At 50.9% G+C, this 14,435-nt stretch overlaps 1 protein-coding gene and 1 pseudogene across 3 annotated transcripts; both read left to right on the top strand.

Moving 5' to 3' along the window:
- Positions 1–175: 175 nt before the first annotated feature.
- On the top strand, positions 176–4,663 carry DRAP1 (DR1 associated protein 1). 3 transcript variants are annotated; one of them, XM_025446214.3, is made up of 7 exons: positions 208–378; positions 631–703; positions 815–908; positions 1,207–1,326; positions 1,450–1,543; positions 1,784–1,872; positions 2,219–4,663. In XM_025446214.3, the coding sequence occupies exons 1-7, from the start codon at positions 337–339 to the stop codon at positions 2,322–2,324; spliced, it is 618 nt and encodes a 205-aa protein (XP_025301999.1). In that variant the 5' UTR covers positions 208–336; the 3' UTR covers positions 2,325–4,663. The 3 variants fall into 3 exon arrangements, with proteins under 3 accessions (XP_048952848.1, XP_025302000.1, XP_025301999.1); XM_049096891.1 differs by lacking the exon at positions 2,219–4,663 and having other exon boundaries at positions 176–378; positions 1,717–1,841; XM_025446215.3 differs by lacking the exon at positions 1,784–1,872 and having other exon boundaries at positions 194–378.
- Positions 4,664–8,753: 4,090 nt separating this feature from the next.
- LOC112659226 (cytochrome c oxidase subunit 6B1-like) lies at positions 8,754–9,286 on the top strand (annotated as a pseudogene).
- The last annotated feature ends 5,149 nt before the right edge of the window (positions 9,287–14,435 follow it).

The following is a 14,435-nucleotide window of genomic DNA, read 5'->3' as shown; positions in this document are numbered from 1 at the left end:
GGCGGGGCCGCCAGGGGAACCGGGGCGGGGCGGGGCCTCGGGGGCGGGGCCTCGGGGGCGGGGCTAACGTTCGCTTTCCTAGGCTTGGGGGCCGGCGGGAGCGGCGCTCCGGTCCCGGATCGACGCGCACCGCCCGGGAGGCCGCAAGGGGAGGGCGCTCCGGCCCTGCGAGCGGCGTCCTGACCGGCGGCGCTAGGACCGCGTGGGGAGCGGCGGGGGCGGAGCAGGCGGCACCAGGACCCGGGGGAACCGCGGCAGGCGGGTGGCGAGCAGGCCCGGGGGCCGGGAAGCTGCGGGCGGCGGCGCTGGGCCCGGCGTGGCGAGAGAGGCCCTGAGATGCCGAGCAAGAAGAAAAAGTATAACGCGCGGTTCCCGCCGGTGAGCACGTGGCCAGGCCCCCGAGGAGCGGGCCGGGCTCTTTGGAGGCTCGGGCCCGAGCCGGGCTTGGGGAGGTTGCGTGGGGGGGCGGGCGCACCGTGGTGTTCGGGGTACGAACGCCCCGCCCCCTTCCGTGCCCTCCCGGCGTCCGGGTCCCCAGCCCTCTCTCCCGGGAGAACCTCTCTCGTTAGCCCCCAGCACCCCTTTCGGGGATGGAGGCGACAGGGTCCGAGTTTTCTGCCCCCTCCCCAGGCGCGGATCAAGAAGATCATGCAAACTGACGAAGAGATTGGGAAGGTGGCGGCGGCAGTGCCTGTCATCATCTGTATCCTGTCGGGGCCTGGCCAGGTTGAGGGACCTGGGGTAGGGAGGGAGCCCGGGGTCGCCTTGTTTAGGTTGGGGATCCCCCACCCGTGTTCTCCTTGACGCTCCTCAGCCCGGGCGCTCGAGCTGTTCCTAGAGTCGCTGTTGAAAAAGGCTTGCCAGGTGACCCAGTCCCGAAACGCCAAGACCATGACCACATCCCACCTGTGAGTGGCCTGGGAGCTGGTTGGGCCCAGTGGAACCTTGCCCCAGGAGTTCACACACTTAGGAGAGGTGGGAGGCTGCTGGGAGACCAGCAACGCCTCGAATATGGGTGGGTTTGAACTGGGGGAGGAGGGGTTGGGTGGTGTAGCAAGGCGAGCAGGTTCCGTAGTGGAGATGGGATGGAGGTTCTCCAGGCTCTATCCTCCTGATATCCATCTCCTGATATCTCCTGCTGTCCCTTGCTGAGAACCCAGACATCTGGGCCCCAGCTGAATTCCATCTTCTCCTCACCTCTTCCAGGAAACAGTGCATTGAGCTGGAGCAGCAGTTTGACTTTTTAAAGGATCTGGTGGCCTCTGTGCCTGACATGCAGGGAGACGGGGAAGACAACCACATGGATGGGGACAAGGGTACCCGCAGGTGGGGAGCCAGGGCCAGGTGTCCAGGCAAGGAAGGCCAAGGCCAACTGGGGTTGGGGGTGACTGGGAGGGGGTGGTCAGGGATGGTGAGACCTCTGGGCAGATGGACTGTACCTTCCCAAAGGGGTCGGAAGCCAGGCAGCAGTGGCCGGAAGAATGGTGGGATGGGAAGCAAAAGCAAGGACAAGAAGCTGTCAGGGACGGACTCAGAGCAAGAGGTGAGTGAGGCCCGCAGCCCTCTGGTCTACTGTGTGGTGTGGAGGGGGCGGTCTTGTATCTGGCCTAGCATGCTGGCTGGACACCCGGACCCATCCTCACCTATGGTTTTTTGTAAATTAGGGCTGTAAAGTTAAGGCTAGAGAGTTCAATGTCTTGTCCCTGCCACTCCCAGGGATCTAGGCTCGCCAGTGACGGGCTCATGCTTTTCTTGTCACTTCTGACCCCTGCCTTGCTCCCAGGATGAGTCTGAGGACACAGACACTGAGGGAGAAGAGGAGGCACCCCAGGCGCCACCCCAGGCTGGCCATCCCCCTGCCCACTTTCAGAGGTAATCAGCTTGGTGGCACCAGATGAGGCTAGCAGACTCCTCAAGGCTGGCCTGCTATTGTGGCCACTTGGTTTTGTTGTTTGTGGAAGATTTGGTGGATGAGAGGGGAGGAACTGAGGAGGGCTTAAAGGCAGAATGCTGCTGTCAGAAGATCCCCTCCCCTACCCCCACCCAGCCCCATTGGAGGGGGCCTGGGCAGGAGCTGTGTGACCTGCTCTGGGTTCTTCCCTTCTCTGGGCTCGGCTGCCCCTGGGTACAGAAGGCCGGGGGCTCCATGCTCACAAGGGTGGGGTAGGTGGGCACTGGCAAGGGGCCTGATCTTTCTCTTCTGCTTTCTGCCCTGCAGCCCCCCGACACCCTTCATGCCCTTCACTTCGACTCTGCCTCTGCCCCCAGCACCCCCGGGCCCCTCAGCACCTGACGCAGAGGATGAAGAGGACTATGACTCCTAGCGGCCTCTGCCCCCCCCCCAGGCCACACCCCCTTTTAGTTGGTTTTAGTTGCTCTGGGGGGAGGAGAGAAGATAGAGCTGTTCTTAAATTTATTAAAAAATTAATAAAAGGGAACACCAGTGTCTGTCCCAGCCTATGTCCAGGGCTTTGTGGCCACCTCCCCATCCATCTACCTGTTTTCCCCATACTGAGCTGAGGCCAGAAGTGGTGGTAGGCAGGGCAGCAGCTGAGTGAGGGAGGCTCCAGAGGCCATGGTCCTGCCAGGGTAGGAGCAGGGGTGCTGACAGAAGGCAGAGTGGTGGTGGAGGGCTGGAGCCAGAGGTGCTGGTTGTGCTGGAGGATGACCTGTCCTGTTTTGCTGTGTGACCCTGGCAAGGTTCCTATCTTTGAGTGGCCTCTCCTTATCTCCCCGGTAGAGATCTTTCTGCCTACTCTGGGCTACTGCAAATGGACAGATTGGACAAACAATGGGAAGAGGACTTGCAAGCTATAGAGCTCTGTGCCTGGTGCCATGAAGGGCGTGTGGGAAGGGGCAGTGGGAGCAGAGACAGGTGGGATTGTCAGGGGCCTCAGAGATCAGCTTCTGAGCAGGAGAGTGACCCATTTGGTCAGTCCACTCCCATTTCTGAGTAGACCCTGGAATCGTGGGGTCCCCAAGGCAGGTGTGTGCTTTCAGGGAGCAGGGGCTTGGTGAGGCTGGGCAGAAGATGTGGTGGACAGTGGGTAGACTTGAGGTGTATGTTCTCAGTAGACCTAAGTGTGTGGCAAACTGACTGGCTGTGGGGCTGAGAGGGAGGGAACCCTTAGGGACTGCTAGGTTTCTTTCCATAGTGACGTGGGCAGGGGCCCTGTTCCAGCTGGAGGACACAGAGAAAGAGCAGGATTAGGTGTTAGGGTCACAAGTTGGGCTGTGGCGAGTTTGGAGTGCCTGTGAAGCTGCTGTGGAGAGGCATAGGATGGGTACTGGCATGTAGGGGACTGGAGACAAATGTGTGAGCCTTGAGAGTAAGTGACTTCACCCCAGGGGGAGAGGGGAAGGCCTGGGCAGGCCACCCAGGGAGACTGGACAGCAGCCACACCCAGGTGCCCTCTGCCCCCCGCCCCTGGGCACTGGGGGTGCCTCCAAGTGTGTCGGAGGAGGGAGAGGTAGGCAGCTGTCACAACAGCTTGGAGGCTTTAGGAAAAGCTGGGTGATGGTTGATGAGGGAACTGGAGGTGAGAAGCTGAGGTGGGAAAGTGACACTCAGGCCTGAGAAGCAGAGATGAGAGCCGTGGCTCAGAGTGAGGACAGAAAGACAATTTTTGGTTTTGTTTTCTAAGATAACACAAATGCAAGCTGTAGTGAGGGAGGGAAACTGATGCAGTGAGGTGAGCTTGCCTGAGGCTGGTCTTGGCCTGACCAGGGGGAAGTGGAGGATGATGAGTGGGTTTGGCAGGAGTCCTGAGGTATTCAGGGTTTGTGTTGTGTTGTATTGCATTTTATTTATTTATTTATTTATTTATTTATTTATTTATTTACTTACTTATTTATTTATTTATTTATTTATTTATTTATGAGACAGGCAGTGATAGCAAGAGAGAGCAGGAGTGGGGAGGAGAGGGAGAAACAGGTTCCCCACTGAGCAGGGAGCCCGACGTGATCCTAGGACCCCAGGATCATAACCTGAGCCAAAGTTAGAGGATGCTCAACCAAGTAAGTCATCCAGGTGCCCTGAGGTATTCGGATTTTATGCAACAGTGTCTGACTTCTTTGGGGCATAGGAGGCCAGGTGGCAGTGTGGAAGGGCCCGGGCACCTGGAGCCTAGGGGCACCTGGGTCCTGTCTGCCTCTCGTCTGGTTGTAGAGCCCTTGCTGTCTTTTTGGGATCATCTCTCTTCTCTTCAACCTGTAGTATGTGCAGCTGATCCCACTCCCTGAAGTTAGGGGGTATGGATGTTGCACCACATCTTATGGCCGCAGTGAATCGGGCAGGCTGGGCCGTGATCCTAGCAGGCCTGAGCCCTTGACGTTAGGCGGGACCATTGGAGAAGGATTTTGACAAGATGACTAGCTTTCCCATGGCACTGGAGGCAGCAGGGAGCCCTTTTGGGAGTCCTGACGAGAGTGACAGTGGCCACATTGGGGTAGCAAAGCTGGCAGGATGCAAGCTGGGTGCTGCTGGAAGCCATTCCCCACCCCAAGGGGTGGTCCTGACTGAGAACAAAGTCAGCGCAAGAGAGCCGGGAGGTTCAGAGATACGGATTTCTGATGACACCAGGACCTGGTCTTGCCTGAACCCTGTTTACCTTGGACTTCTTAGTCACATGAGCCAATAAACGTTTTCCTCCTTCAAAGCCAACTGGCTTTCTGTTACTTGCAACTGGAAGAGTTCTTGTTGATGGGGATTATGAATGGGAAGCGGTCCCCAGCGGCACAAGAGCAGGAGCAGTTTTCTCTAGCAGTCAGTTGGGCCCAGTCCAGGGGTAGGTGGACACCTGGGACCCCTGGTTAAGGGCGTGCCACTTGCCAACTGTGATGAGTGGGGTGGGAGAGGAAGAGACCTTTGGAGCCGGTTGCTGGGCTGTGTCCAGAGATGAGGTTCTGCACTGAGAAGTTTCAGAGTGCCTGGGCTGGGGGGACGACAGGAGGAAGGCAAGGAGGCCAGGGTGCTGGAAGCAGCCTCTAGACAAAAGGCTTGAGGAGGCATAGGTGAGGGGGAGATACCCAGGAGCCAGTGGCCTGGGTCTCTGTGTTCTAGGCCTGTTTCTTCAGTCTGGGCAGTGGGCTGATGAGTGTACCCTCGGGAGCCAGGCCCTGGATTCAAATGCTGCTAGCCTTGAGCAAGTTCTATAGCTTCTTTGGGTCTCAGTTTTCTCATCTAAATGGGGCTGGTGATTACCTATGTTGGTTATATATGCTATACTAAATGTGCTTGGTAGTTACTAGTTGGGGCCAAGGGTTGACTCAACAAACTCAAAATACATAAGCTCAAATGCAGTGGATGCTCATCACTTGCTCACATAAGACTCGTAATGGGATTTGTCTGATCAGTGGCAGAGCTTCTCCAAGGGGGACCTGAGGTCCCAGGGTTCCTATCTCGTGGTCCTACCATTTTCAACCCGTGACTGTCAGGCCAGTGCGGAAGGGACAAGCTCATAGCCCACAGAGGTGTTTGGGGGCCAGGACTGTAAGTGGCCCATCGCCTCTTTACTTCCTACTGGAACTGTCACAAGGTCCCACCCGAGGGCAGCTGGGAAAGGTGGCCTAGCCCACCTGTGGGGACCAACTGGCTGGTTCTGCCCCAGGACCTCCCAGGCCTTTGGGAAGGGCCTGACCCAACCTCCGCCAAGTGTTAGGAGTGCAGCCTCCTGAGTGAGGGCGGGGGGCTTAGGAGACCGTACCCCTGGCTGGGCTTGGTCTCTTGGTGCATCCTGGGAATGGGAAAGATGGCCGTGCCCGACAGGCAGCACTGGGCACCAGGAGTCAGCAGCTGGTCAGCAGTCCCATCTGCAGAGCTCTGCCTGGGCCTGGATGATTTCTCTTTTCGTTCTCAATTTCTGCTGTGGAGCCTTGAGCCTTGGGCTAAGTCCTATCTGAAGGCCTCAGCCCAGCCTTGGCTCCACCCTGGGATGGTGTAAGCGGGACTAATACGTGAAATGGGCAGCCGCTTCTGAGGCAGCACGGCCACCAGGGACTGCCACCCTTGGGTGAAACGTATGGACGCAGCCCTCCTTGCCAAGTGGAAAGGCTCCCTCCGTTGTTCACCTGAGTATTCATGCAGCAAGCGTTCCTTGAGCACCCAGCAGGGAGAGGAGAGGCCAGAGCCAGCCACCGGGAGCCTGAAACAAGGAGCATGCAATCCCTGGGGGCTGGAGAGGAAGGTAGTGGCCTTAGAACTCACACTGCTGGTAGGAATCTCAGGTGGTGCCACCACCCCAGAAAAGGGTCTGGCAGCTTCTTGAGTCTGTTGACTGTGCTTCCCTGCGGCACAGTTCCTCTAGGAGTGTGTCCACTGACAGATGCATCCAGGAATGGTCCTGGCCCCCAGCCGGAGACAACGCAAATGCCCCACAACAAGAGCATGAATAAAGAAATGGGAGAATATTGGGCAATCGAAAAACACTAACCACTGTTGCATGCAACATCTCGGGCGGATCTTGTAGACATTCTGTTGAGCAAAGGGAGCCAAACACAAGACTACACACACTATGATCTAATTCATTCAAATGAAGTTCAGGAACAGGGAGCAGGAGTCAGGATGATGGTACCACAAACGGAGGTGATGGGGCTGGCCGGCTGGGGGCGCAAAGGAGCCCTCTGGAAGTGTTTTACCGCTTGAACTGGGTGGTGCTTGTATATAAAAATACATTAAAGCTGCACATTTAAGGTACACACATTTTTACCACAGCCTTATAAAAATTTTATCTACCTATTGAGACCCCGTTGCATGCTAGGTAGTGACAATTATGTGTGCTCTCGGAGTTGATTCCTGAGGGGGAGAGGTAGACAATAAGGAGATAAATAGTGTATCAGACGGTAATACACGCCCTGGGGAAAATAAAGCATAATAAAGGAGGGAGGAGTAGGGAGTCCTGGGGCAGGAAGGGTGGCCCCAGCCATTCCATGTGGGGTTCAAGGGAGACTCTGATAAGGTGAGATTGGACCCCATTAAGTAAGGAGCTATCTGAGGAGAGGGCTCCTGGCAGGACAGTGAGGACAAAGGCCCGGAGGATTGTGATTTAGTCCTGTCAGGTTTCTCTATGGGCTGGCCCGGCTCCCACTACCTCATCCACCACCCAGAAGCCTGATCGTCGAGCCATTACCCTGTACTTGGCTGCCTTGGCTGGGATGTGGTTTTGTGGCAAAGTCTCAGGAACTCAGAAGCTTTCTGAAGGGGAAGAAGGCAGTGGTGTGGACACATGAGGAGCTCCTATCCACACGTGCCCTGTGCGGGGTCCAGGGGTCCAGTGAGTGGGGAAATGGGAGTTAATGGCCTTCTCCTCTCACTCAAGGGCCATCCTTTCTCAGGTGCAATAGGTTTGGCTCCAGGACATGGACGGAACCAAGTTTCCAGGCCATGGACACTGTGGCAGCGGAATGACACCTGTGACCCAGATGCTCTGCCAGGGGCCTCATCCTTCCTTTCTCAGGCAGAGCCTTTGTGAGAGCAGCAGGTGGCTCTGGATTCCTGTAGGGGATTCCCTGTAGCTGAGGAGTGAGGCAGGAGTTGGGTGACCCTCACTTCTTTTCATCAGAGGGAGCTATATTCTGAAATCATTTCCATCCTATTTTGTGTGCATGTGCATGTGCAAATGTCATTTTAAAAAAAAAAGTGAAATAAGGACTAAGGTCTCTGCACCCACCCCGGTAATCAAAGAGCTCCAAAGGAAAACAGAAGATCCCACATGACACCTGTCAGAGTAGCAGGAATAGGAAGCCATATAAACATGATAGCTGGTAAAGAGCTGGTAAATGGAAGTCTGGTGCTTTTGGTGGGAGTGTAGCCAGTCAGGATGTTTGCAAGGGCAGTTTGACATCTAAGTGCCCCGGCAGGTCCACTCCTGAATAAAATCTCTCACAAATAGAAAAACGTGTCCTAGGTATGTTTTGAGGTGGTGAAGAGCCAGAGGCTGTCAGATAGCAGTGTGGACAAAGCTTACACATATAGTGTTGCATAAAAACCAGAAAAACACAGAACAAGATACACAGCAGAGCCATGTTTGTGGAAACTGAACCAAGAGAGGACAACAATCTTGCATATTTCTGCCAATACTCTGTGGCCTGGGGCAACTGACTGAAGGTCTCTCTATTTCTGTTTTCTCATCTATAAAGTGGGGACAATAGCAACTCCTTCAGGGACATGTGACGATTAAATGAGATTTGATACGTTAAGTGCTTAGCAAAGTGCCCAGCACACAACTAAGCACACAGTACAGTGCCTTAGGTCACTGCTGCATATGGAGCTCAATGCCTAGAAAGCAGGTTGGAAGCGCATGTGCCAAACATAAGAGCAGGGGCCTATGGAAAGCTGGGGTAGGTTGGGGATGGGCTGAAGGGAAGGTTCATTTCAAAAGGAGTTTTTTTGGAGATGCTGGTGATGCATGGAGTGCCCCAAGCAAGAAGCATGGGCTACTTCAGACTATGCTCCCAAGTTTAAATAAAAACAGAAGATATTGCCAATTGTCATCCTCCAAAATTGGCTAAACCCATTTATCCTCCTAGACAGTGTCTCACAAGGATAGGAGAACAGTGACCCTGAAGTATTTATGGGATCGTGTATGTTTTTATCACTCACTCACTCAACAAATATTTCTGGGCACCTGTTCTGGGCTCTGGGGAGGAACACAAAAGATTTGACAACCTGTAGCTTGTGGTCTGACTCTGGGGTCTTTGCTGAGGGTCACACTGAACTGGAAGCTGCTTCAGGGGTGTCTTTGGGACTCGGCACCATGGCAGAAGACATCAAGACCCAAGTCAAGAACTACTAGACTTGTCCCTTTTGATAGCCACTTCCCCAACCGGAACTGCAGGCAGAACTATCTGGACTTCACTGCAATGACTGTTAAAGAGGGTGATGTCTCTGTGTGTGTGTTTGTGAGTGAGTGGTACCAGCATGTGTACAAGTCCCTCTGCCCCAAATCCTGAGTGTCAGCCAGGGTTAACCACAGGGCAGAAGGCACATTTCCTGGGAAAATCTGAACTGGCTCCAGCCACCCCTCCACTGTCTTCCATCCTTCTCCCAGGGTGGTGAAGGGGGACCTGAGTACATGGTGATCCCCACCCTGGGATCCTGAATCATGGCTTAAGTAACAGTACTCACTGGAAAAGTATAAGACTGTGTCTGTGTAAAAGAGCCAGATGATTGAGCAAGAATGTGGGGGTGGAATTAGTACCTTGACCAGGAAGAGGGGCTTCTGGGTGATTATTTTTTCCATTTTGTTTTGTTTTGTTTTATGTTATGAAACTGACCACCTTCTCTATACCCCCCCCTCCCCCAAATTGACCACCTGCCCCTCCGGCTTCTGTTCTAGCTGGGGATGGTGTAACTGGCAGACCAAAAACAAAAGTTACAAACACCTAAGGGCTGAGTGGTAGGTGCCAGGAAGGGAGAGAAAGCAGAGAGGGAAGGGAGACAGGGTGTGAGTGTGCACACTGTTCCAGGAGCTCAGAGGAGTGGCCCTGGCCGCTGAGTCCTTTCCCCTTCCTTGTTCCTGCGAGAGGCATGGTGCTGGTTTCCAGCCACAGACTCCCTGTGGTGGCTGTGTCCTGGGACCCGGTGTCACTTCCACTCCCCTTAAGTGCTTCAAGTTGTGTTTCTGCCTCATGGGTTCTCTGCCCCCACCTGCCCCCTCTGTCTGGAGCCACATCTGACCTTGCTGGGAAGCTGGGCATTTGTGGGGCAGGGGGAGGGGGGACGGCAGGCAGGGAGAGCTGATGATGGGGTAGGGGCCCCTCAGAAGGGGCCTCCTCCACACTCCTACCACACACAAGGCAGTAGATTACCCCATAAAAGTCTGGGCTCTGCGGTGATGTTCCCTGTATTTTATAGCACAACACTTATCAGCTTTGTAGTCATATAACCTTGTAACACATAACCTGACCTCTCTGTGCCTCAGTTTCCCTATTATGAAACAGGCATCATCTTTTTCCCTACCTCTTGGGGATGTTGTAATCTCTGAGATCTACAGAGATTTCTTGACCCTGTTTTGTGCCAGGCTCAGTTTTAGGCAATGGCATTTGACCTGGCCCTGTGTACTTGACCTTGGGTGAGGGTGGGGGTTTCACCCCTCATTGCACTTGGAATCACTGGGGATCTGTGAAGGCTACTGATGCCTTGGGCCCATCTGTGGAGATTCTGATCCAACTGCCTGGGAGGCCCAGTTTTAAAAGCTCCCCAGGGGGTTCTAATGTAAGCCGGGGTTGAGAACCGCTAGGCTAACAATCCACAAAACAACCTGGAACAGTGTCTTGCTTCTAAGCCTTCCATACAAGGGTACAAGGTGCTGTTCCCTCCCCTAGACCATCATTATCTGCCGCCTGAGTCATCCTCAGTACTCCTCACTGGCTGCCCTGCCTCCAGGGTCCCTGGGGCTGAGTCTTTCTCCACTGTGGGACCAGAGTCCTCTCTGCAAGCTCAGATTTAATCTTCTGGCTGCCCCTGTCTCCCTGGGTTTGAATCCTACTGCCCTCATGACTGGAAAATGCGTCTCCTCCCAAAGTAATTATCTAACCGCACCTACACTGTCAACCCAGCTCACCTCCCTCCATCACTGTGTTAATTAACTCCTTGTGTGCCACTCATCACACACACACACACACACACACACACACACACACTCAATGCCTTCGCCACATGGGCTTTCTCAGTCTTCACAGTCCCTAATACTACGCAGCCTTTAAAGCTCAGCTCAAATGTCACATCCTCCAGGAGGCCTTCCTGGAAGCCTGGCTCAAAGTGGCCTCTCCTTCCTTCGGTCTTGGGTTAGTGTTTGTGTGATATACCTTACCTCATCTGTTTCCATTTGAATCTCTCTGTGTCCTTGCATTTAGAGTGGGTTTCTTGTAGGCAGAATATGTTTGAGTCTTGCATTTTTAATGCAATCTGACAAGCTCTTCTTATTAATTGGCACGTGTACACCATTTTACACCCTTTTTTTATGGTACCAAACTACAAACCAAACTACATGTATGATTTACCATTTTAACCACTTTTGAGTGTTCAGTTCAGCGGCATTAAGTATTTAAGCATTGTTGTGCGACTGTCACCACCACCATCCATCTGCAGCATCACTTCATCTTTCCAAACTGAAACTCTGTTCCCATTAAACACCAACTCCCCCTTATCTCCAGGCCCGGGTAAGCAGTGTTTTATTTACCATCTCTGACTTTGACTATTCTAGATATCTTATGTAAATGGGATCACACTATATTTATATTTATGTGTCTGGCTTGTTTCACTTAGCATAATATCTTTAAGGTTCATCCATATCTTGGCATATGCCAGAATTTCTTTTTTTAAACAGCTGAATAATATTCCATTAATGTCCACACCACATTTCATGTATCCATTCATTCATTGAGGGGCATTTGGGTTGTTTCCAGCTTTTGATTACTGTGAATAATGCGTCATGACCATGGGTGTACAAATATCTATTCCAGTCCCTGCTTTCAATTCTTTTGGCTATACGTGCAGATGGGGTATTTCTGGATCATATGGCAATTCTATGTTTGAATCTCTGAGGAACTACCATACTGTCTTCCATAGCAGCTGCATCATTTTACCTTCCAGCAAAGCACGAGATGCCAATTTCTCCAAATCCCCACTGACTCTTGTTATTTTTTGTTTTTTGCTTTTTGCATTTCTCCTTTTTTTTTTTTGGCAAGTTAAACACATTTACATTTAGTGTATTGATATATTGGAATATGCTATTATGTGACTACAAAAATTTTTGCTTGTTCCTCTATTTTTGTTTCCTCTTTCTTCTTGTTTGTCTTTCTCAGTGATTAACATTTTTGATAAATATCTCCTTCCCTAATTATTTCTTCTATTTTTCTATCAGTTTGGAACTTATCTTTCTGATTGTTTTTTTTTTTGTAACTACTCCTACAATTTTACCAGGTGTGCTAACACAAGATGTTACAATAAATGATATCTTTCCTCTCCTTCCAATCACAAAAGGGCTTTAGGACTCTTACACTTATGTCTCTTTCTCTCACCTTGCCTTCCATTCCATTGTCATCTAATATTTCCCATTTTTTATTCCCACAAATTAGATGCTATTACTGTTACTTGAGACAAACATTGCCCATTTGGAATTAACTGTTTGTTTACTATTTTATTTTCCCACCATTCCTTCATTTTGCATTTCTTTTGCAGCAATGATGCTGAGTACATTTTCATGTGCTTACTGGCTATTTGTATGTATTTTTTTGAGAAATGTCGATTCAAATCCTTTGCCCATTTTTAAAGATTTTTTTCTTTTTCTTTTTTTTTTAATTTTTATTTATTTATGATAGTCACACAGAGAGAGAGAGAGAGAGGCAGAGACATAGGCAGAGGGAGAAGCAGGCTCCATGCACCGGGAGCCCGACGTGGGATTCGATCCCGGGTCTCCAGGATCGCGCCCTGGGCCAAAGGCAGGCGCCAAACCGCTGCGCCACCCAGGGATCCCTCTTTTTCTTGAAGTAGAGGTGACATACAATGTCATATTAGTTTCAGGTTTACATTAGTTTACAGGATAGTGAATTGCCGATTCTATATATTATGCAATGGCTCACCACAATAAGTGTAGTTACCATCTGTCGCCATTCAATGTTGTTGCAATATTATTGGTTATATTCCTTGTGCTATACTTTTTAATCCCTGTGACTTATTTATTTTATAACTGGAACTTTGTATCTCTTAATCCCCTTTGCTTATTTTGTTCATCCCTATATCCCCTTCCCTCTGGCAACTACCAGTTTGTTCTGTGTATTCATGAGTCTGTTTCTGTTTTTTCTTTGTGTGCTTGCTTTGCCCATTTTTATATTGGGTCATTTGCCTTTTCATTGTTGAATTTTAAGAGTTATTTATCTATTTTGGACACAGGTCCTCTATCAAATATATGGTTTGCAAATATTTTCTCCCATCTGGTGGGTTACCTTTTCACTTCCTTGATGGTGTAATTTTTTAAAAAGATTTTATTTAGTCATGAGAAGCACGGAAAGAGAAGCAGAGACATAGGCAGAGGGAGAAGTAGGCTCCCTGCAGGGAGCCTGATGTGGGACTTGATCCCCATCGATTCTTTTTTCCATTGAATGGTCTTGTCACCCTTGTCTAAAATTAACTGACCATAAGTGTAAGATCTCCTATTTCTGGATTCTCATTTTTTTTTAGATTTTATTTATTTCTTTGACAGAGAATGAGAGAGAGAGTGTGTGTGCACAAGCAGGCAGAGCAGCAGGCAGAGGGAGAGGGAGAGGCAGACTCCCCACTGGGGAGGGAACCCAACATGGGGCTTGATTCCAGGACCCCAGGATCATGACCTGAACCAAAGGCAGACGCCCGAGTGAGCCACCCAGGTGCCCCTATTAATTTTCTTTTGGATGCCAAACATTGTGAATTTTACATTATTAATCTGGATTTTGCTGAATTCCTTTAAAGAGTATTGAACTTTTACTGGTAATTTAGTTACCTATGGGTTAGGTTTGATCATTTCAAGATTTGTTTCAAGCTCTTTTATGGCAAGCCTAGAGTAGCTTTCATTAACGGTTGATTTAGGCTCCCCTCCAAAGTATGGCTTGTTTGGTTCTCTACTGAATTTTCTGCGTATTCAGTGATATTTCTCTACTCTGACTAGAGAATCTTCTTACAAATATTTCTAGAACTGTGTAGAAGAATTTCTAGAATATTCAAATAACTGGGAATTATTTGTCTTCAGCTCTGCAGTAATTGCTCTTCTCTCTCACTTTCTAAGGATTTTATCTAGGGCAGCCCAGGTGGCTCAGCGGTTTAGCGCCGCCTTCAGACCAGGGCCTGATCCTGGGGACCTGGGATCGAATTCCACATCGGGCTCCCTGCATGGAGCCTGCTTCTCCTTCTGCCTGTGTCTCTGCCTCTCTTTCTCCGTATGTCTCTCATGAATAAATAAATACAATCTTAAAAAAAAAGACTATTTATTTATGAGAGAGAGAGAGAGAGAGATATCACACATGCACAAGGAGGGAGCAGCAGAGGGAGAGGGAGAAGCAGACTCTCCACTGAGCAGGGAGCCCAATGTGGGACTCGATCCCCGGACCCCAGGATCATGACCTGAGCCAAAGGCAGACATTTAACCAACTAAGTCACCCAGGTGCCCCGTTCTTCCCTTGAACTGTATTTTTGTCCAGCTTTGTGGAATTTTGCCTTATGCCAGGTGCAAATTAGTATTTTTCCTAAAGCTTAAGGGGATCCCTCTACAAGGTTTGGAGCTCTTTTTCTACATAGGTTCTTAAATGTTCTACCTCACAAATTCTACCTGTCTTTTGCCTGTCCAAACTCTGATCTCTGACTCCTTAATCAGTGAGACTGATGGACCCTGTTTGGATTCCCCTCCTTGCATGTAGTAGGGCATTTACCTGTGGGCAGGTGGCAGATGTAGATGACCTGAATG

This window comes from Canis lupus, chromosome 18, assembly GCF_003254725.2.
Source record: "Canis lupus dingo isolate Sandy chromosome 18, ASM325472v2, whole genome shotgun sequence".
Lineage (NCBI taxonomy): Eukaryota > Metazoa > Chordata > Mammalia > Carnivora > Canidae > Canis > Canis lupus.
Note: the sequence above shows the minus strand (reverse complement) of the source record. Positions and strands in the feature narration are given on the sequence as shown.